The sequence below is a fragment of the Limanda limanda genome, chromosome 9 (genome assembly GCF_963576545.1).
Source record: "Limanda limanda chromosome 9, fLimLim1.1, whole genome shotgun sequence".
NCBI classification, from domain to species: Eukaryota; Metazoa; Chordata; class Actinopteri; order Pleuronectiformes; family Pleuronectidae; genus Limanda; species Limanda limanda.
The window spans coordinates 14116952-14138801 of record NC_083644.1 but is presented as its reverse complement, the minus strand read 5'-3'; the positions used below and the strand labels follow the sequence as shown (position 1 = coordinate 14138801).

General features: G+C 41.7%; 2 protein-coding genes and 1 pseudogene across 2 annotated transcripts; all 3 read left to right on the top strand.

The window, feature by feature from the left end:
- The first annotated feature begins 762 nt into the window (after nt 1-762).
- Nucleotides 763-3245, top strand: plaat1 (phospholipase A and acyltransferase 1). The gene is made up of 4 exons (XM_061078301.1): nt 763-789; nt 1219-1357; nt 1951-2219; nt 3144-3245. Exons 1-4 carry the CDS (start codon nt 763-765, stop codon nt 3243-3245), a joined length of 537 nt encoding a protein of 178 aa, XP_060934284.1.
- Nucleotides 3246-5812: 2567 nt separating this feature from the next.
- On the top strand, nt 5813-17139 carry ftsj3 (FtsJ RNA 2'-O-methyltransferase 3). Its single transcript, XM_061077639.1, has 21 exons — nt 5813-5966; nt 6074-6179; nt 7035-7081; nt 7460-7539; nt 7753-7852; nt 8378-8572; nt 8662-8777; nt 8888-8992; nt 9480-9580; nt 9789-9872; nt 9978-10124; nt 10400-10535; nt 11360-11553; nt 12134-12245; nt 13564-13645; nt 13734-13914; nt 14052-14143; nt 15130-15232; nt 15959-16142; nt 16292-16386; nt 16502-17139. Exons 1-21 carry the CDS (start codon nt 5900-5902, stop codon nt 16749-16751), a joined length of 2577 nt encoding a protein of 858 aa, XP_060933622.1. The 5' UTR covers nt 5813-5899; the 3' UTR covers nt 16752-17139.
- A 1291-nt stretch (nt 17140-18430) lies between these two features.
- On the top strand, nt 18431-21548 carry LOC133011172 (chloride channel CLIC-like protein 1; annotated as a pseudogene).
- Nucleotides 21549-21850: the final 302 nt, after the last annotated feature.

Genomic DNA, 21850 nt, shown 5'->3' with positions numbered 1-21850 from the left:
AAGCTGCTAGTGTTTGGGTGAGTATTGCTCCTGCATTCGGAGCGTCAGAGGTTATTTCAATTCTTTGCCTCTTTAAAAATCACCATGATGCTATAACATAATTTTAAAAGTGTCTCTGATGCTTTATTTTTATATGTCATATTGTATTTCTATGTTATAGGTGTCTTTCTTTTTCAGCAGCACGGCCTCAGCATGTTAAATTAGTGATGAGATGGATTTACTAACTGCCCCCCTGGGCAGATATAGATTTCATCTCATTCAAATGTCATTTTCATCCCAATTGAACTCTTGCACTTGAAATTTCAACAGTTTAAATTGTTATTTTGGGTGATTTGGGGCAATACTTTACAGACAATTGTGAACAAAAACCATGGATAGAAAATTTACAATTTCACTAGTGAGTTTTCCTCATGTGAAGTAACCTGGGCTCAAACTATGTTTCTGTCAGCTTCCCCATTGTGTTGATGCCATTGTTGCAGCATAGGTGACACAACAGCTCATGTGTGTATTGTCTAGGTGTGTATGTATGGGTGACCTTTACATTGTGAAAAATCCCATCCAGCATTCTCTTTCTCTGGGAATTTAGTTATTTTGCCACAAACAGGGTACAAAAAATAAAACTTCAAACCAAACGTATGATTTATCTGTCCTCAGATTCCCATGTACTGGTCTGCCAGGGGGTAAAAGACAGTTGTTTGACTGGAAAACATCCTGTGACTTCTTTCTTTCCTTTTTTTAGAATTTGTGGAAGCATGATGTGGGATGGATAAACAACAACAAAACTATACTGTAAGTCTACTTTCTGAATTGTTTTAATGATGAATGAATGTAAATTTGGAACGATGGAGTATGAATGACCCTGGTGACCTTCAAATAGGGACACGTATGAGTCAGTGGTCATTTAAAAAACTGTGTTTACAGTCATAGTTTCCGTAATTTATAACATTTCCTTTGACATTTAATGCTGCAGGTATAGAATTTTGTTTTCATTATTTATTATTTATTATTTTAAAAGTTTTCAAGGCCTCCATCAGATGTTTCTTTGAAAGAGTGTAACTTATAATATCTCCTATATTAACATTTTAATATAATTATTTCACAGCCAAATATCTTGTTTCTAATGACGCATGCCGACCACTTTGCTCTATTAAGCTTTCGTGAAAAGAATGAATCTGTGATATCAAATACATAACTACGTCTCCATGGCTTTCGTCGTAGATGGCTTCCAATGACCCTGACCTTCCTGACCTCTGTGGTGACCCCCAGCCTGGTGACCTCATTGAGATCTTCCGACCAGCCTATCAGCACTGGGCTCTCTACCTGGGAGACGGTTACATCATCAACCTGACTCCTGTTGGTTAGTGGGCACCCCTTATTCAGACTGAATTAAAAAGAAAAACATTTTTAAATGTAACTTGAAATCATGCCACCTTCATCCAGCCATTGTGACAAATTTCACCAGTCAGAGTAAAGCTTGTTAGATAAAATGATATGTTATCTACTCACCCCACTCTTTGGTTATACTTCCCTTCCACAATCTGTAAGGTTTCAACCAAAGGTTTCACTATGCATATTTCACTATGCATATTTACCATATAAAGTGCAGATTCAAACTCAAGATCATCACCAGAATCAATCAATGACACGACTAAATACCCATATACATGTTTTCTTTCTTTCAGCTGTAAAAGTGGTTTAGTTGCACTTTAAGGTGAATTGTAAATGATAAGGTTGATGTTATTTTTCATTCAACAGCTATATTTTGGATTATGGTTACAGTTGTGGCTGAACCCAGCTGTACTTGTTGCAGGCCGCAGGCCGAAAAAACAATTTGTCTTCTTCCAAACTTTGACAACCTCTTTAATTAGATCAACCTATACATCATTTGCTGTTACACCTTGGAGAAAAGAACTGGGTTAAATCCTCTAAGGCCCTTCTCTCCCTGTACAGATGAGAGCCAGGCAGCCCCCATGTCCAGTGTGAAGTCCGTCTTCAGCAGGAAGGCAGTGGTGCGCATGCAGCTGCTGAAGGAGGTGGTGGGAAGCGACTCGTACCGGGTCAACAACAAGTACGACCACAACCACACACCCCTGCCCATCTCCGAAATCATCCAGCGAGCGCAAGTCCTCATTGGCCAGGAAGTGTCCTACGACCTGCTGGGGAGCAACTGCGAGCACTTTGTGACCCTCCTGCGTTACGGGGAGGGGGTGTCCGAGCAGGTCTCTCACTGTCTCTTTACTTTCTGTCTCATGTGTAATTAGGGAAAAAACACTTTTGCTCAGAAGGCCACAGTGTCCAATGAATCCTTAATGTCACCAAGGTCATAATTTCACTTGAAAAATTCATTTTAGAACAAGCAGGACATTTAAAACTGAATTTCTTTCTAAATAAATAAGGTCAAATTTATTTTTAGTGTTAATCTGTTTTTATGAAGACGTGAATTGTATCATTGGGCCGTTGCTTTGGTTTCCTGAATATTTGATTGTGGAACTAAAGGTCAAATATCACCATTTGTCCAAAAACTGCAGTGAGACGCAAAGGTGACCATAAAAAAAACCTTAACTAAAAACATGAATGTGGTTCCAGCTTCCCAAACTACATTTGGTTCTGGTGACAGGAAGTGATGTATTAAAACGTAATGGGACACTTCACCCAAAAACCCAAAGAAGTTTATTCTGCATTGAGATCTATTAACTTGCAATCATTTACACACAGTACTGCAGAGGTTAAAGTTATGCTCTGGGTCGACAATTAAGGGTTGATCTAACCAAAAATCTATGATCTGACCATCAACCCTGCATGACCAAAACTGGGTTTAATGTTTTTGTACTTTCCATCTTCAGAGAACATATCAGCTGTGTTCAGGTGGAATAAATCAGGGTTACCATGGTTTACAACACTGACCAGTTTAACATTGAAATATCCATATAAACTCCTCAGTGGGCAACATATTGAGCAGAAGTGCACTCTTTGTTCTTTGATAGATGCATGTGTTATTATATTTAATATATGTACATCTGTTTAGGAATTGATTCTATTCTGAATTATGCTGTACCATTAAGATTTCTTTGTTCTGATCCCTGCTATCCCTTCGATGTAATACTAAATAACTTCCAAAACTCTGTTCCACTTTGTCTCCGCAGGCTACCCGGGCCATTGGGGCCATCAGTTTGGTGACGGCAGCAGCCAGTGCCTTCTCTGTCCTGGGACTGATCAACACACGATCCAGAAACAGACCCTTCTGACAGAGGTGTCCTCCACAGAAGGGTCTTGTCCCCCAACATTCATGCGGCTGTGAAAAATTGAAATAAAGCATTATTATTAATTCAAAACAGTGTGTTAGTTGTCTAGTGATTTCTTGGGTTAATTAAGCAATCAATTGTTTTTGACAAAAAGTCGACCTTATTGCCCTTTGTGGCATATTTACAGGACACAGACAGAGAGAGAAGGAAATTGCATTTTGGACTTGTTTCTGAAACTGTGAAATTGACCTGCAGTAAATGAGCCTCAGCAAATCACAACCAATTGTGGGAATAATACAATTTTTTTTTTTGACAGTGGTTTTCAAAAACTTGCATCAGCCCAAGGGCAATATTCTTTCTTCTGTTGTCAACCTTTTCAAAATTGGGTAACTTTGTACATTTTGGGAGAGGTATAGTGCGTACGAGTAGACAATAATCGCAGATCAATAGAGAAAAACAAATAAATGAATAAAAACAAGCCGAATGAAAAACAACAACATGTTAGAGGGTGAGAATGGGATAGAGGTCGGTGAGGCTGGCTAAATCAAGGCAACATTACAGGGTCATTCATTCAATACTTCCACAAAGTCTGGCCTTAGGGCAGGGGTGGACTGGCCATCTTGCATACCGGGCAAAGTCCCGGTGGGCCGTTGACCCAATGTGGGGCGGTCTGGTCCTATGTTGTTGGTTTTTTTTTCTCTCTCTTCTTCCTCTCTAAATTCCCTCCAATTGGGCCGGCCAATTGGCTACAGAGGGCTAGCAGTGTGTTGCCAGCATCGACACATATTATTAGTCTATTTTTTGTCATTGTCAATCAATCATGGGCTGACAGGCTCAGAGAGCCCTGACAGTGCTGTCAATCACAACACAAACCAGGGTGGGGCGGGACCTCATGGCATTGGCGGGGGGAGTCGCGGGACGGGCTGCTGCTGAGACAGAAACTTAAAATGGATAATAAGAGTCAAAAACGCATCGGGAGTCTCTGGAGGTGGAGGCTGCTAAATGTGCCAAACTGACGGACCTATGTGGTGCCGGGTTCACCAGCCCAGCAGCAGCAGGTGCGCCGGGAGACGAGCGAGGAGGACTCGACAATGATGAGCGAGTGGAGGCAGACATGTGAGCGCGCATTTTCAATTTTCAATACATTCTCCAAACTGGCTCGTTACTTGAGCAGCGGAGGTTGGCGTCGCACGCCTCTACCCACGGCGCACCTCTCTCTCTCTCTCTCACTCGCTGCCCCCTCCCTCCTGAGATGTGCAGGTCCCGGTGGCGTGTTTGCCGTCGGGGGGGCAGCGCGAGAGGTTGGTCTATCCCTCCGCAGGTTCACCTTCAGAAATCTTGTTACGACTTTTACTTCCTCTAGAATAGGATAAGAGATAGTGTCTTATTTTGTGTGCCTAGATCTGGTTTCCCTTTGCTGAGTTATCATAAGGGGCATTGTGTATCACTCTTGCTACTGATGAGAGGTCCATGTTTAGTGATATTTACAGAATGTTTTAGTGGTTATACTGTGGTTTATTAATGTTCTTGGGCAGACACAAGAGGCACTTGTTTATAGTTAATTAGAAGTTCAGATGCACTGGTCCATTACTATTTGAACCTCAGCATCTAGGGTTCAAAATTGGTAAAATTATACATTATATGCATATTGTTGTTGTCATTTTTCAGTCAGTTGAGATAAATCTTGAGGAGAAACATTTTGGGTTGTTTTGTGTCTGTATAGGCCTACTATAAAAAGCACTTTGCATTTTTAATTTTAGTACTTGTACTTTTACTTTTGATACTTAAGTACATTTCAACACCAGATACTTTTGATACTTAAAAGTAATACTAACTTTTAATATGAGCTACTTTAAGACTTTTACTCAAGTCACCCTGGGCCTGCCCTTTTGGGCTGGGCTTCAGCTGCAGATCTAAAGGCTGCTTCCAGGGGCATGGGGCCCTCAGCCTTTGTTTTCCTTTGCTTCTGCACCTTACAACATACATCACACCTTATTTTCACACATCCAAACACTGTTAACACCACTGACGCGTAACATATTTTACACATCCCACTACGTAGTTAGAGCTATCTTGATTTGGAGTTAAATCAATTTACTTTTGGCTTGAGAGGTTTGTGTGTGGCCTCCCTTCTTGTTGCCATCTTTGAGCTAGGTGGTAATAGTAGTATGCATGAGAGAAGACGCCGCGAGATTTGTGGACTTCTATGTGGTGTCCGCTGATAATGTAGTGGGCTGGTCTTGACAGACAATGCCAGGGCTGAATTTTTGTCCCAGTCCACCCCTGCCTTAGGGGTTTTACATATCTCACCCATTTGTTCCATAATTGGATGAACACAGTTTTCTGAAGACGAAGGTTGAAATTAATCCTTTCCATAACATAATGTAATTTACTATATCTATCCACTCCTCTATCGTGGGGGGCTCAGGAAAGAGTATCTTATTTTATCTTAATTTAAATGCAGTTGGACTTGCAGGCAGCAGGTGGCAGCAGCGTCCTGTGAACAACGGGAACAACTGAGAAGAAGAAGAAAGAGTTCCGGTGGCTCGGTGAACTTCCGCACTGAGGCAGGAACACGTGTTTTGTTTTCGTGCTGCCGCTGTGAGTCCTGACAACGTGTGAGATTCTGTGTTAGCGCGGATCGTCAAACAACAACCATGGGGAAGAAGCTGAAAGTCGGAAAGACTCGAAAAGATAAATTCTACCACTTGGCCAAAGAAACAGGTACAGTGTCACTCAGGAAACACAACCCACGTCTTCAGCTTGATGTTAGCTTTAGCATACTTGCTAGTTAAGTCGAATAACCCGGTGTTGTGTTTTTTTTCCTACAGGTTATCGTTCGCGTTCCTCCTTCAAACTCATCCAGCTCAACCGTAAGTTTCAGTTCCTGCAGAAAGCCCGAGCCCTGGTGGACCTGTGTGCTGCTCCGGGAGGATGGTGAGCAACATCTCTGACAGGAATGCATCCTCACTGGGAACCATGCATGTGTGTGCAAGTCAAACATGTGGGAACTGTTCCATCAGCCCTCCTCTAAGATATCACTCTTTAACCAGATGGAGTTACAGAAGATATGTGACAAGCAGGAAAACATCTTGTGTGATGCTGACATGATGTCAAAACAGATCTTTACTCAGATTCTTTTGATCTAAACCCTGCATATAAAGTCAATGCACTCTCAGTTGGCAGATTGTTAGGTACACAATGGGGAAATGGGTTGTAATAAGTAAACATAGGGAAATATAAAAATAGTGATATTTACAATGTTAATAGGATACATACAATGTAAGAAGAATAAAAGGTAATAGAATTAATAAAATAAAAAGCTGAACATAAAGTGCACCTTTCACTGTAGTGGCACAGGATGATCGCACGAGCAAGTAGAAAAACCCTTTGTACATAAATACAAGGACATAGTGAAGGCCAAAACGTTGTGTTCCATTAGAAATATTGCAAATAGTATGAGTAGAAATGAGATTACACCTGAGTTAATGGAGCAGTTAAGTCAGATTTCTGGAACCCTGCCTTCATGATGTTATTTATATCACTGAGGAACATCTCACTGTACAATGCAACACGGATCAGAAGCTCCACTAACCACAGTAAACTTGTCACATGGTTAAATCAACACATCTGAACTTAATGACCTTCATGAATACAGGATTTATTGCGGTTTTTGCCAGATGCATCTAATTAACTGCCAAGTGCATGTGTAATCTTTGCCTAGAGAGACAAAAGAGCGATGTGTGTTGTGAACCTGACTAAAGACACTGATGATTACCTTTCTCCTTGTAGGTTGCAGGTAGCATCAAACTTCATGCCTGTGTCAAGTCTCATTATTGGTGAGTCTCATATGGTCTTTAAGATCACATTTGCTTTCATCTTCCTTTTTAAAGTGTCAGAAAGTATCGTTGTTTAAGTCGTCAAAGTCAAATGTCTTGCTTTGTTTGACCCATTATCCAGCACCCAAAGATCTTTAGTTTGATATCAAAGAAAATGTAGAAAATCAACAATAGATTACATTTGAGAGGCTGGAAGGGAACATATTCTTTGTAATTGGCAGATCAATGCACTCAATTGAATTTGGAAATAGTTGACGATTTACTCTATGGATTAATTGGTTAATTAAAAAATAGTTTTTGCTGTAGTCTGATTTATTTGTTCAGGAAAACTCTGAAGATGATGCAAGTGAATGTTTTAAAATGGTCTCCTCCTGTCAGGTGTTGACCTGGTGCCCATCAAGCCCATTCCTAATGTGGTGATGCTGCAAGAAGACATCACCACAGAGAAATGCAGACAGGTGAGTTGGTGAAATTCAAACAGTGATCAGTTTAATACAAGAAATTTAAAAAAAAGATATTGGATTTTTCGGTTCTTCACACCACACTACTCCTTAATGCAATGTACGTGTACAGTTTTACAAAATATTATACATTTTTAAAATCACATACTGTATTCTAGTTCTTCTTAAAATAGATTTTTTTAAGTGATATACCATGTGTCTTATACGCAGGCTATAAAAAAGCAGCTGCAGACTTGGAAGGTGGATGTGGTGTTAAACGATGGAGCTCCGAATGTGGGAGCCAACTGGTCACATGACGCCTTCACTCAAGGTACGTACAGCCAAAGAATCAGGACATAAGACGGAAACAAAAAAAACTATAACAGACTCAAACACATATTCTTGATGTCATTGTTAAGTTATTTATTATTATTTATTATTAATATTACTTTAAGTCCCAACAGCCCATGAAATAACGAATTGTTATAAAACATTTAATCCTTTATCAACATTAAGTATTATTAGTTATTCTCAGACATGATCACAGGTTTCATCTAAAGCAGGGACACTGGGACAGTGTCATGTGACCACGTGTCTGGATTACAAGTTCCGACAACGCTAGGAATATTTGGAAAAAGTACAAAATTTCGAATGAAGACCCCAAAAACTTAAGTATCAGTAAAGACACAGCAAACTGGTTTATTACTAATCTGTAAGAAACTACCCTAAGAATTACAGCACCTCTGCAGTTTGCCTGTTTTCGATCCAGGAGTATTTTTATAAAAGTCTCAATAAATTGTCATAATCCAAGGTATTTGAACCTAACACGTCTACATGTTTTTCTCTTCATCTCCAGCTCACCTGACGCTCATGGCTCTGAAACTGGCTTGTGACTATCTGGTCAAAGGTGGCACTTTCGTCACAAAGGTCTTCCGCTCCAAGGATTACCAGCCGCTCCTCTGGATCTTCCAGCAGTTCTTCAAGAAGGTGCAGGCAACCAAGCCGCAGGCATCCAGGAATGAGTCTGCTGAGATCTTTGTCGTCTGTCAGGGTCAGGGACGGTTTATGATGACTGGATTTTAATGTACTCTCTAAAGAGAGAGCCTATGTATTAAAAAAAACTTTTGGTCCCCCTTCCAGGTTACCTTGCCCCGGATAAAATCGACAGCAAGTTCTTTGACGCCAAATATGCGTTTAAGGAGGTGGAGGTGCTGGCCAAAACTGTGAAGGATCTGATGCCTGTCAAGAAGCCAAAGGCAAGTTCACTGCAGGGATGAAGGCGAATTAAATGAGGACCTTTGAACTGCCTAGTTTTGGTTCATTAATTGTCTCCATTACTGACCAAGCAATTCTTCTTCTATTCCAGGCGGAGGGATACACGGACGGAGATCTGACGCTTTACCACAGTTTCACAGTGACCTCTTTTCTCAGAGCTGAGAACCCTATCGACTTCCTGAGCAAAGCCAGTGAGGTGAGATATCTGCATGTTAGAGATTCGCAGTTCAGCTCTGACGACATCCGAATCCACACGGATGCTTGACTCACCTGCCCGTCACCAACCCAAAGGAATTATTCTTGGAAGGCTGATTTTAATTTAATTCACATTTATTTAACTCGTAGCCACATTGGAATTTGGGAGGTGATAAATAAGTTGTGGCCACGAGATATGAATCTGTTCTACTGAGTGCTGTTCAACTGGAGTGAAGAAGTCTTTTGGTTTCACTTAATCACATGATGTAGCCTCAATAATGAGCTTTAGTTGGACATTCGCATAATCCCCAGTTTCTCTGCTCTCATAGGGTTTGAGTAATTTGAGGGAAACAAGATGGGGTTAAGTATCAGGGGAACATAAGCTCAGTCTAACTTGAGTTGAGAATAAATTGTCAATCTATGCATTGAAGAGACAAAAAAGTCAGTCTTATTAATAACTCTCCCATCTTGCTGTCCTCGTCTTTCAGATCAGCTTCGATAACCAAGACCTGGAGTCTCACACAGCCACCAGCATTGAGATAAAGGAGTGTTGTAGTGACATCAAAGTCTTGGGCCGTAAAGAGCTCCGGTAAGCCCCGATCTGTCACCGCTCAGGTTTTTGTTTTTAGAAAACAACAGTTTCTTACACATCAAAAACTTGACGTGCAGTAGGAAGAAATCTCAAATTAAAACACTGTTTAGCATTTGTTCAATGCTGTTACTTCATCCTTATTATTATTATAGAAATAAAGCAGATAAAAATTATTGACTCAAGTATTTCTGTGTGTATTCTGCAGCCTGCTGCTGAGCTGGAGGTCCAAGCTGCGGAAATTCCTGTCCAAGAAACTGAAGGCGGCCAAAGAGCAAGACCCGGAGCTCAAGTAAACAAGTCTTTATAGCATCTTCACAGATATCTACAAAAAATAGTTCTGTCCTTGCAAGGATTTGTCTCAGCTGATCAAACATCCTCTCTGCTTTGTTTTTAGCTTAAGCTCTGATGAAGAGAAGTGTAAGTCCGACGACGACGAGCCCGAACAGAAGAAAGAGGTGCAGGACGAGGATGAAAAAGAGGAGGAGGAATTGGAGAAGAAACTGGCCGAGCTGAAAGCGGAGGAAGTGTCTGACCTCAGACGGTATGAGAAGCGCTTTTTTTAGTCTTTCCTGAACTCTCATCTTGTGGAAAAGTTTAATCGATTGATAAGTTATAGTGTCTATCTAACACCAGAGATCTGTCTCGATTGTCATTTCGAAAAGTGTCTTAACAACAGAACCCTCAAACCAAGAGTAATATTATTGCAGGTGGATTTAGTGAAAATGTCTGAAATCCTCCTCATCACTCTCTAAATTGATATTTCTCAAGAAAACAGATTTGTATAACTGTCTCATCTTTTCCTATCTGCTCCATCAGGAAGAAGAAGAAGCTGCTGAAAGAGCGGAGGAAGGTGAGGGAGAGGGTGGAGCTGAAGATGGACCTGCCGGGCGTATCCATCGCCGACACAGATGACACATGCCTGTTCTCTCTCAGCACCATCAAGAAGCAAAAGGTAACAAACTTCCCACGTTAACTGATGTGATCTCTGAACTAAAGTCACTCGTTTTCTACGTAGACTTTAATCCACCAGGTTTGCGAAGGTGCCGCGTGGATTTTTTCTTTTTTTTATCCCGACGCAGGATTTGTTGTCAGTGTGCTAACATCAGTTTTAACTGTGGGGTTAAACCTGGATAAATCCCCATGGTAGTTTACGCTGATCACCTAACTTGCTTTGCTGCGACATAAATGAGACCCACTTGTGCTGTAATGATGGAGCAGTGGTATAAGCTTGTTGTGGTTCACACCGTAAGAGCGTCACTTATTTTTCAAAGTTCATACTCATACAATAAAGACCTGCTAGAATTCAGATTATACAGAAAGGAGGCGCATCAGACTCTGAGGTAGTTTGCCCTGTGAGCAAGCAGAGGGCGCTCACTATCACTATTTAATACGTTTGAATATATTGAAAACATTAACGTGTCACATCAAAATAGTTTGAACTGCATTTTGCAGCGGTTGCTTTTGGCCTGAAACGTGTGTTAACTTCTTTGTATTTGTCTGATGTAATAGTTTGCTCTTTGTTTGTAGAATATGCTGCTATGACAATGCAGGCTTAATGAAGCCAGATAACTAAATACTCCTTTACGGTAACTTAATCGACTTATTGACATATTGTTTTGAAGAACTTCCTCCCGCCCCCCCCTTTTCCCTGCCGAACCCAAGTCAAACTAACACTGAGAAGACGGAAACGCCACTAAACTTGACTTGCTCCAGTTTTCTCTGTGAAGCAGCAGAACTCCTCCCTGGTACCAACTTATTTTAACTCCTCTCCATCAGGTGTTGACTGATATATCCAAGGGGGACATGCAGCTGGCGGATAATCTACCGGATGAAGATGATGACATGTACCTGTCTGAGGATGAAGAAGACGATGCAGATCAAATGTCCCTGGCCTCTGATTTAGATGACGATGACATGGAGGAGGTGGAGCAGCGACAGAAAGAGCTGGAGATGAAGGCACCAAAGAAGAAGTAAGTAGCTGTTCAGACCAGGAATTTTCCAACTGCTTATAAACACGAGCTGCTGCTGTGGTTTGGATTTGACATCTCAGACACATGGGAGACGATTACTGCATCTTCATTGAGTCTCAAACTGAAAGTTAGTCCCACTCTTGTACATTAAGTCGACCCCTCTGTCAATAGTTTTAGTAATAGCACGGCAACACTGGCCTCAGTGTGAAGCTTCAGTCTGAAACCTAAAATATGCATTTGTAAATATAAGTATTTGTGTAGAAAAATATCCTCAATATTAAAAAGCAATACAAAGTCTATTATATCTAAATATATTCACTCAATAGCCTTTAACTTGTAAATGACCCTAACCCTCAATGTTTTAAAAGGACATGTTAATGATATAAATGACCCAATTCCCAGACTTGTTTCTATTTGTTTTCATCTGTAAACTGTATTAAATTCAACAAACGTTAAAGCAAAGAGGGAATATTTGGCCCATGTTGCCACCATGTTCTGAAGAATATGTCTTAATTTCACATAGTTCATACCCACAACAATTCCTTAACTTAGTTTTTGATTTGTGTATTTGTTTTTGCAGAGTACAGTTTGCTGAGGAAAAGGAGGATGAAGGGAAGGACAGTGGTCTGCTAGTGGAGCTGGAGGGAAAGGATGAGAAGAAAGAGCGAGAGACCAGCCTCTGGTTCAGCAAGGTTTGTTTCCCATAATGCAACACAACATGCACAGCCCTGGGGCCTCATTTATAACTGTTGCGTACGCACAAAACGGGCCTGAAACGTGCGTACGCCACTTCTCACGCCAACGTTGGGATTTATAAAAACAAACTTGACGGGAAAATGTGCGTATTTCTACGCAAACTTAGACCCACCCTTACGAGCGTTTTGGGGAGACGGGAAAACGGCGACACAGACGTGAGGTGGTGAACTGCAGCAGATTATTGATCCAATTCATCATTTACATTAAAACCAACAGTTTTTCTCGCGCGACGTATCTGCTCCACACAAGCCTTTTAATTAAAAAAATATAAAACAACTTTAAGCAATAAGGTTCAGATTCGATTTAACGGCAGAGTTACGGTGCCGAGTCATTAATAGGTTTTAATAATATCTTCTAACACTGTGCGTGTATCATCAGATCGCTGCAGTGAACGGGACTGAGCCACCAGGCGCACAGAGCACAGAGCGCACTGGAGATTACTTATAAGAAATGAGGAAACTTTCCAAATAATATCCCAGAGGGGATGAGGATCCACTGATGTGAGGGAATCGGTCCGATGCTCTAAATAAATAAATACTGCCGTGACACCGGTGCGGGGAATTGCTCGATGTGTGCATGTGACTGGAAAGACGAGGAGGAAGCGAGGGTTCAACGATCTCTGATCTCACTCATTGTGTTATCTGCAGCAGCAGCAGAGTATCAGTGTATTTTCTTTATTAGTGACATCGCTGCTGTCCCATAACGTCGCTCTTTATCTCCACCTCACTAACAGACACCTCGATGTCAGTGTCAGAAAGTTTCACTTCCTCTTCACATCGCTTGATGCGGTGACTCCGTCAGGACTCACGGTGGAAACCCATTGGTCAGCAGCATTATTTAATATTCACGCCGTGCTTTGCATTGACCATTTATGGTGGAACGTGGGCGTGTGGAGGGCGGATTTGGAGGAAGATCCACGTACGAACGTTTCCAAGTGGAATGTGATTTATAAAGGGACATTGCGTTCAGGTGTGCGTGCGAACGGTTTTATAAATCGGAATTATCTTTGGCGTACGCCATTTCCGGATTTTGTACGTACGTACACTTTTAGTATGAATCATACGCACTCTTTTATAAATGAGGCCCCTGGTGTTCTATTGCTGTCGTCAGGGGGATGTTGACAGATCTGCAGATTGATGTTATATTGCGACTGTTCCTCTGCTTCTTCTTGCACATCTTTACTGATCCTTCTCATGGTTTACAACTGCACATTTCTGTGTGATGTCTGACCTTTGACCCCCTCTTTCTCTGCAGGGCATCTTCTCTGAGATTGATCTGGAAGGAGACGCACAGAGTGAGCTCCAACACACTGAGCTGCTCCAGAACAAACAGACAGGTAACTGACACAAGAATGAGGAGAATATTGGTTATCTTACATCTAGGAATCGTTGAAAATTATTTTATTATTATTATTACTTTCTCAGTAAAAGGCCAAAAGAGGAAAGCTGAGGAGGAGGAGGAGGCGGGGGAGGAGGAGGCAGAGGAGGCGGTGTCAGCTGCTGCTCCTGCTGCTCCTGCTGCTCCTCAGCCAGAGGAGGAAAAGGCGGGACCTTCAAAGGAAGCTGAGAAGGAGAGCGACTCAGACGACAGCAGCGATGATGAGAAGTAAAACCTCCTGTCCAACTGTTTTTTTTTTTTCAATGCTATTATTCGATGAGGAGAACTTGAATAGAATGAACAAGCTTAAATTCTATGTTGTCACAAATAACCAATGTACAAACAATTTACCTGCTTTTTCCCAGGGAGATTACCAGGATGAAGCAGGCGAAGGGTGATGCTGGGAAGTCAGGAGAGGCCGATGACGACCTCAAGGTTGTTCCTGTAGAGAGCACCAGTGAGTTAATTCCTATTTGAATAGGGTATATTTCCGATGAAATGTTCTGGAGAAACTACAGTTTAAACTAGGCATGTCAGCATTAGGGATGGGAATCGTTTGGTTTTTATCCGATACCGGTTCCTAACCGATACTTTTAAAACGATACCGGTGCCTAAACGGTGCCTGAACCGATACTTTTTTCAAAAAAGTGCACAAAACGATGCTTGACTAAGAAAGGCTTTTTTTATTGCCAAATATATTAACTGTTTAAAGTAGATTATAAATAAATACAAAACCCTTTTTAACTCAAAACTATGAATAACATACGAACTGTTAACAAAAGTTTACACTATACTTAAATAAATAAAAATAAATACAAAACACACACACTCTGACTCGTGACTCTGCCTTCGGTGCCTGAGCCAAATGAAGACTGAGGGTCGCTTTTCCATCACTCAGAGACCCCCCCCGTGTCTCCGCGGGTGGGGCTGTCGCAGGCAGGCTTCGGCCCGCCTTCGTCCCCCTAAAATGCGGTCGCTTTTATGAAACATTTCTCGGCGTGGTCTTCGTTCCTCCCGGTCCCGGAGCCCGGTCGCGGCGCACCGCCACGGAGGAAATGCGCGGGGGAGAGGTCTCACGAGGAGATCCCCCCCCCCCCACACACCTGCACGGGAGCCCTGACGTAGCGCGGGGACAAGAGTCTGTCCACCGGCAGCCGCGGGGCCCGGCGGGAGCCGCCGCTTCCCGTGAAGGAAGGAGCGGAAGTGTGAGGAGGCGGGACGAGCGGAGACCTCAGTCTTCCATTGGCTCAGGCACCGAAATGAGGCACCGAAATCTCCGTTGCGTTTCGGTCCGGGTAGGTACCGGTTGTATTGGAACCGGTTCCATATTGGAACCGGTTCTCGGTACCCAACCCTAGTCAGCATAAGAAGCTTTTTAACCAAATGAATACATTTCAGTGAGAGTTAAATATCATGGATGTGTGAATGTTTTGTGCCCCTCAGGTAAGAAAGCCAGGATCCTGAATGCTGAAGGCCTGGCCCTCGGCTGTAAGATCGCTACGTCGAAGAAAACCGCCAGAGACCTGATGGACGGCTCCTTTCATAGGTGGGTGGTGCTTCATAGTGTGCGTAGCTTCTGTCTGAGTCAAACTCTCTCACAAAGCAGATTTCTGTATTTTTAACAGTGTCGATAAACCCACAATAAGACTGTGATCAGCAATCAATAATTCCTCTGACAAGTATATAAACTCTTTTTATTGTAGTATTCTGTATCATCAGTCTCTATTGCTGATAAACGTGTAAATAAATTATAGATATGAGTCTCAGGGTTGCTGTGGGTGACATTTTCCTTCATTATGGTGAAAATGGGACCTGTAGTTAATTATGAGTCAATCCTGCATAAACATCCTGCTACAGTAAATACTCACCAGTGTACAAAATGTGTGCAAATACAAGGATCGTGTATGATTGTGTGCCAGTTTTAGATGTCTCAATGTTCAATGTGAGGAATTTGACATTGGGATGAAAGATAATGTGCTTTTCCTAATTACAGATATCTGTGACCAGGTGCTGCACGTATAACATACAACATAATTTTTGAAAGATATTCTTGTGGTTTTTCTTGGTTCATATTTAAAACTTGCCACACAGTCAGTTTCTACAAAATCCTATTAACACTGGTCAATATCTATTGCACATGTTGTCGTCAACACAGCTTGTTTTGTGAGTCAGTGAAAATACTGGATTTAGTTATTGTGTTCTAAGCAGTAAAATAAACACATCAATGCCTACACACTATTGTTTTCACTTATACAACTGTCTGCTTCTCCAGGTTTGCTAGCTCTGACGAGCCATGGGAAGTACCCGAGTGGTTTCTGGACGATGAACGTAAACACCGGAAGAAGCCAATACCCGTCACTAAAGAGATGGTGGACGAATTCAAACAGAAATGGAAGGAGATCGATGCCCGGCCCATCAAACGAGTGGCTGAAGCCAAGGCCAGGAAGAAGAGGAGGGTAAGTTGAGGATGAACCCACAATGATGTGATTTAAAGGTTACAGTTTATTTAAGTCTTTATAGCAGCTAGATCTCTATTAAGATGTACAAAAACACTCAAAGTATTTTTGTGTATCTTAATGTGTTAGTTTCTCTGTGACTTTTCCAGATGCTGAAAAAGATGGAGACTGCAAAGAAGAAGGCGGAGGCAGTTGTCAACACAGTGGACATCACTGAGAGGGAGAAGATGGCTCAGCTAAAGAGGTATGATCTTACACCTGTACACCAAGTCAACTTAAACTCCTTTTAAACTGTTAATTTTAGGAATAATAAAATCTCAATTTTCTTTGCTTTTCTTGTTTTTTCCGCATACTATCAGTATCTACAAGAAAGCAGGCATCGGGAAGGAAAAGAGAGAAGTCACATACGTCGTGACCAAAAAGGGAACCGGCAAAAAGGTGAGCCGGCCCCCCGGCGTCAAGGGAGTCTTCAAAGTAGTAGACGGACGAATGAAGAAAGACCTGCGGGCGACGCAGAGGAAAGCCAAACGCGATAAAGGGAGCAAAGGAAAAGGGGCAAAACCCAAAGGAAGAATACCAAAAGGTGGCAGAAAGAAGGGTGGAAAATAAATTACATCGTCCTTGCAGAACTGCCTTTCTATCTAAGTAGAAGACATCCCCTAGGCTTGTGTTGCTGGTGAGCATTTCTGGAGCTTTGTGTTCCACAGTTCACCTCCTGTATCATGAATAGAGGCCAATTGATCTTTGGCATTTGACGTGATTGCCTTCTTTTCAGGAAATCTTTGTTGAGGTTCCTTAAAAACCCTGCACACTTGATCTATGATGCGAAGTTGTCCCAGTGCTGATGTTTTTAGTGATGTCTTTCTGAAGATGTAAATTATTCGTCCTCAGCTCCTCAAACAGAGCTGAACTGAAGTTTAACTCTACAATAAAAATGCGTTCATTTAATTATGTAAATATTACAGACACATCTTTGCAATAAATGCTTTTCAGTATTTTCATGTGTCATTTGATTATTTTGCCTTTCACCGGTGTGACTCAAATGAAACTGCCAGTGCAAATAGACAAGTTGTATTGGTGACTTCATATTAGATAGAGAAAATAGAATCAGGAATGTTATCCAGTATACAAAGTGTGATTAATACCTCGCTCCCAATGCAGCAGATAGTTTTTGTTTACAGGAAAATAAATGTTCGATTTAAAAATAATTCAATGTCGGTAGGATTAAATGTTCCACCTACTAAATAGTTCATTCAATACAATGAAACTGCAGACAATAAGGAGCAGGACAGCTTTTCCGTCATGTTGCAAAATATATGAATATACAAAGGCATACAGTTTTAAAAACCACTTAATTGCTGAAGCTGTATTTTTAAATGTTTCATTCTAATGCATAGAGATTATGGTTGTTTCTCGTTATTTTAATAAAGTGTTAAACCTGGTCAATATGCCAAAAACGTGATTAGAAACTTGCCATTCAGGCAAAAGTTCTAACAAAAAATATCTCTGGCGCAAACCATGCAGACATTAGAAATGAGGACCAAGATGTCTCAGACCGTCTTTTCTTCAAGAGCAGTCCGACTGGGGCATTATAGTTGTAAAACAATGTCCTGTGGCCAGTAGGTTGCGCCATCAGTATTATTACATACAGACTAATAGATCTGTTCAAGTAGAGGCTCTGATGTAGCTCGAGCTATTTTTTGTCAATTGGACAATGTTATAACAACTTCATTTTCACACTCATCAGTAGGTGGCACTATGACCCTGAGGAAATATTGACACATAGAGCTGTTCAGGCTTGGACTCTGATCATGAGACAGAAGTTTAGGGGTTATAGGACAATGCAAAGTGGAGTTATGACAACATCGTCTCCTTTTGCGAAGGATGATCCTTCGTCGCACCTCAATGTTTACACGGTTTGAGAAAATGTCCCAATTCTGAGAGAGACAAAGAGGGAGAGAAAGAGACGTCACTTTTGCAAGATATAAAGATTCCTTTGACGGTTCAGCATCAAAGGATTCGTGGTCCATGTGTGTCCAAGATACAGAACATCGTTAAAGTGGGGATTAGTTAGATGAGTAATTATGTATAGGGGTACTGGATTAAAGGAGTGTTTAGTTAAAGGGGCAGTGGGTTAAAGGAGTGATTAGTTTAAGGAGGGGTTGGTTAAAGAAATGGTCTGTTAAATAAGCTGTTGGTTAAATGAATGTTTGCTTAAATGAGTGGTTAGTTAAATGAGTGGTTAGTTTAAGCAGACTGTTGGTTAGAGTCCTCTTCTCTCCGTCAGGATGCTGCTCGCTCTCATGGTGGTTAGCCTGGTTCTGGTCTCTGTCGTGTGGCAGCAGGCAAACGATGACTGGGTCAACCCTCATGATATGGTCCACTACGACTCAGCCTCCAAGACCATGAGGAAGCCCACTGAGGTGAGCTGTTGTTTATCTGGCTGCACATTTCTATTGTCCTGAATACCATGACTCAAATACTGTTGCCCAAAATGCAAAAAAATGTAGGTTACTTATTCCCATGTTACCCGCATTGTCTATAAAGATGGATGACATCAGAGCCCCCAAAGTGAAGCTGCCTAAAGTATAACTCATTAATGACACCATAACATTTTGGATGAACCAAACTAACAAGTACACCTCACAGACGATGTTCAGTCATTTCACTGATGTTTGTTCAAGTGCTATTGTGTGTATCGGTGAGACCTTGCTAACACAACTAAGTTACCTCAAAAATAATCACCTGCCCTTCTGACCGTCCTGTAGCAAGAAACTTAATCCCTATGGCAAATGGAAAATCTGTTTTCATTAAATTAGACGGGAATCACAGATATTCTGCTTCGGTTTTATTCAGATTGAAGAACAAAAGAAGAAGATCTCACTCCTCTCAGGTCAGCCAACATGCAACTCAGTCTTCAAGAGATTCCTAACCAGGCTCCTGAAGGAAATGCGTGTTTCTTTTAATGCTCTTTTTTAAGATTAAACAAACCACATTCTGCTTCAGTGATTAGATAGAAAGAAGGAGTAGTTTGCATAAAGTAAACAAACCAGGAAATTGTCATTTTAACTCACCCGTCTCTTTTCTCCCCAGCCCACTGACTCCTCAGAGGCTTTCTATGATGCCAAAGTTGGAGTTTCTAAAGAAGCCTCACAGAGAAGCTGGACACACTATTAAAGGTGAGCTCATTCACTCATCTTTGACATGACAGCTCCCCACAGCTTTGAAAGGCTTCACTTATGTGCTATCTATGGAAAAACCCTGAGCGTCACTACAGCTGTGACAGTTACCGCCTTACCACAATGCCTACTATTGAGCTCATTACCATCATCACCGCAATTCTTTCTCATTTTCTGCTGGTGAAAGTTACAGGAATGCATATGAAGGAAATGTACAACCTTAACTTCTGGTGCACACTAGATAACGTTTAGAAAAACCACCTGAAGCTGAAATACAGATTTTACTTGTAATGTTACATTAAAGCAGATTTCACAGAGTTATCACAGTGATCAAACAAGGTAAATTGACCGCAGTTCTTTCGGCTTTTCTTCCAGATCGAGCTGTTATTTCTGGTCGTGGCCATAGGCAGCAGGCTGCTGTGGGCGATCGTGTGCTGGTCAATGCAGCCATCTCGACTCTTTGCTGTCAGTATTGTCTGGAACTGGTTTTACCTGTATAAGGTGAGGAGCTCCTTTAGTTCCATTGCTGTGGTTGTAGCTGTTACTCATTCGTTTGTTTTTTAAGACTATTGAGGTCTTTTAATGCCGTAACATTGTTTTTGTCCAGATCGCCTTTGCTGAGCACCAAAACAACCTGGCGAAGATGGACAGTCTACATGAAAAGTGCACCGGCCTGAAGAAAATGGACTGGAGCGACAGTTTAAAAGGTAGGTTGATAACAAGAGGAAATTGTTGTGTCATAGATGTTCGTAAAAAACATATTCCCCAAAAATGTTCAGCTTTCTGTGAATGCAAATATTTCTTGTATGTCTTAAAACGTATGTTTAAAATTATAATATCCAAAATCTTCGAGTTTTGGCTGAGCTTTAATGCAGACTGACCTCACTCTCACCTGCTGTAACACACTGACTCACTGGATGGTTTTTCTCGCAGAGTGGTACAGAAGCACCTGGAGTCTTCAGGACGACCCCTGTAAGAAGTACCATGAACACCTCATTGTCGACCCTTTTCTGCTGGTACCTCCAATCAATGTAGGTCAAGATGCTGTGTCAGCTCAGACTTCATTGACTTGACAAAGTTGAGACAATTCCTATTAATTATTATTTTCAAGACATCAATACATAGAAGAACCAAAGTGTTGCATTTCTGCATTAAAAGTCTTATTTTTCAGCTGTAAGGCCTCTAGTGAAGTATGTTGTATACATTTCGTCCCATTTAACACTCCTGCCCTCCCGACATAACTATTTTAAATCTATATTTGTTTTCAATGTTTATATTTGTGTGCAAATGAAACATCCCTTACACTTTCAATCTTCCTCTCTGTGTAGGCGATTATGATGACCATCACAACTTTCATCACAGAGCCAATGAAGCACATTGGCCAGGGGATCAATGAGTTTCTTCGGGCCCTCCTCAAAGATCTACCGTTTACCCTGCAGATCCCTGTTCTTCTCATCATTGTGGTAAAGACTATCTAATAAATTCTCTCTGACACATGAGTAACACAATAAATAAAATCAGATTATATTTCTCTATATATTGGTGTATTCATTTTAATCCTCTGCAGGTATTCGTGTATGTCAGTGTGCCGGCAGCCTTCCTGCATGGCATCAATGCACTCCTATGCCGACGGGGTCCACCTCCTCCTGGGCTCCAACAACCACAACAGCAGCCTCAGGCTCATATCCAGGGGGTCGCAAACCTTGACCCCTTAGCAGGCAGGGATGCACACCAGCAAGGTCCAAGGCAGCAAGCAGGCCATGGCAGGGCACACAGGAATCCGGCTCGTCAGCGGCATTTCAACAGATCCAGGTAGAAGAAGGCCCGGGTGGTTGTGGAGACACTGCAATATGCAGCCCGCAGTGAGGATGAGACAGACAATGAGCAACAGGAGGGAAGACCTGAGGTGGAGCAGAATCTGACCGAGGAGTCAGATGCAGAAAACCAAGTGGAGAACAAAGAGGAGCTCGAAGAAGCAGGTGCCAACAGTGATGCTGCTCACACAGCCCAAGCACAATCCAAAACCACGCTCAAGGCCAAACCTATGACAGTGAGTGAGAATCGTTTCCAGGACCAACACAGTGGAGACGATGTGGCACCCAGATCTCAGCCGGCAGGAAATCCGCCTTCACATACTGATGTCAAGGGGAGTTCTTCCAAAAAAAAAACCAACCCTCTAAATATCACACTTGAAACATATGATAGTGTTTTTCGTGACTGTGATTAAACAACATATTTGTTGTTTTTAATGCATCAGCATCACACATTCACTAAAGGGATGGAGAATATTACATGCTTCATACATCGGTAAAGGAGTATTTATTGACTAGGTCAAGGATTTTTGTCCGGTGGTTTTACTTATTGGTTTGGTGATAGCTGTTCTAGCTTGTGTTGTTCTGTTAGTAAACTGTGAACACTGTGTATAAACTATGGGGTCTGTTACCAGAAATGTTTTTCCTTTCCCTTTTCCTCATCAGTATAGTCGTAACACGTGACAGAATTTGAATTCCAGTGCCTGTGAGTAAATTG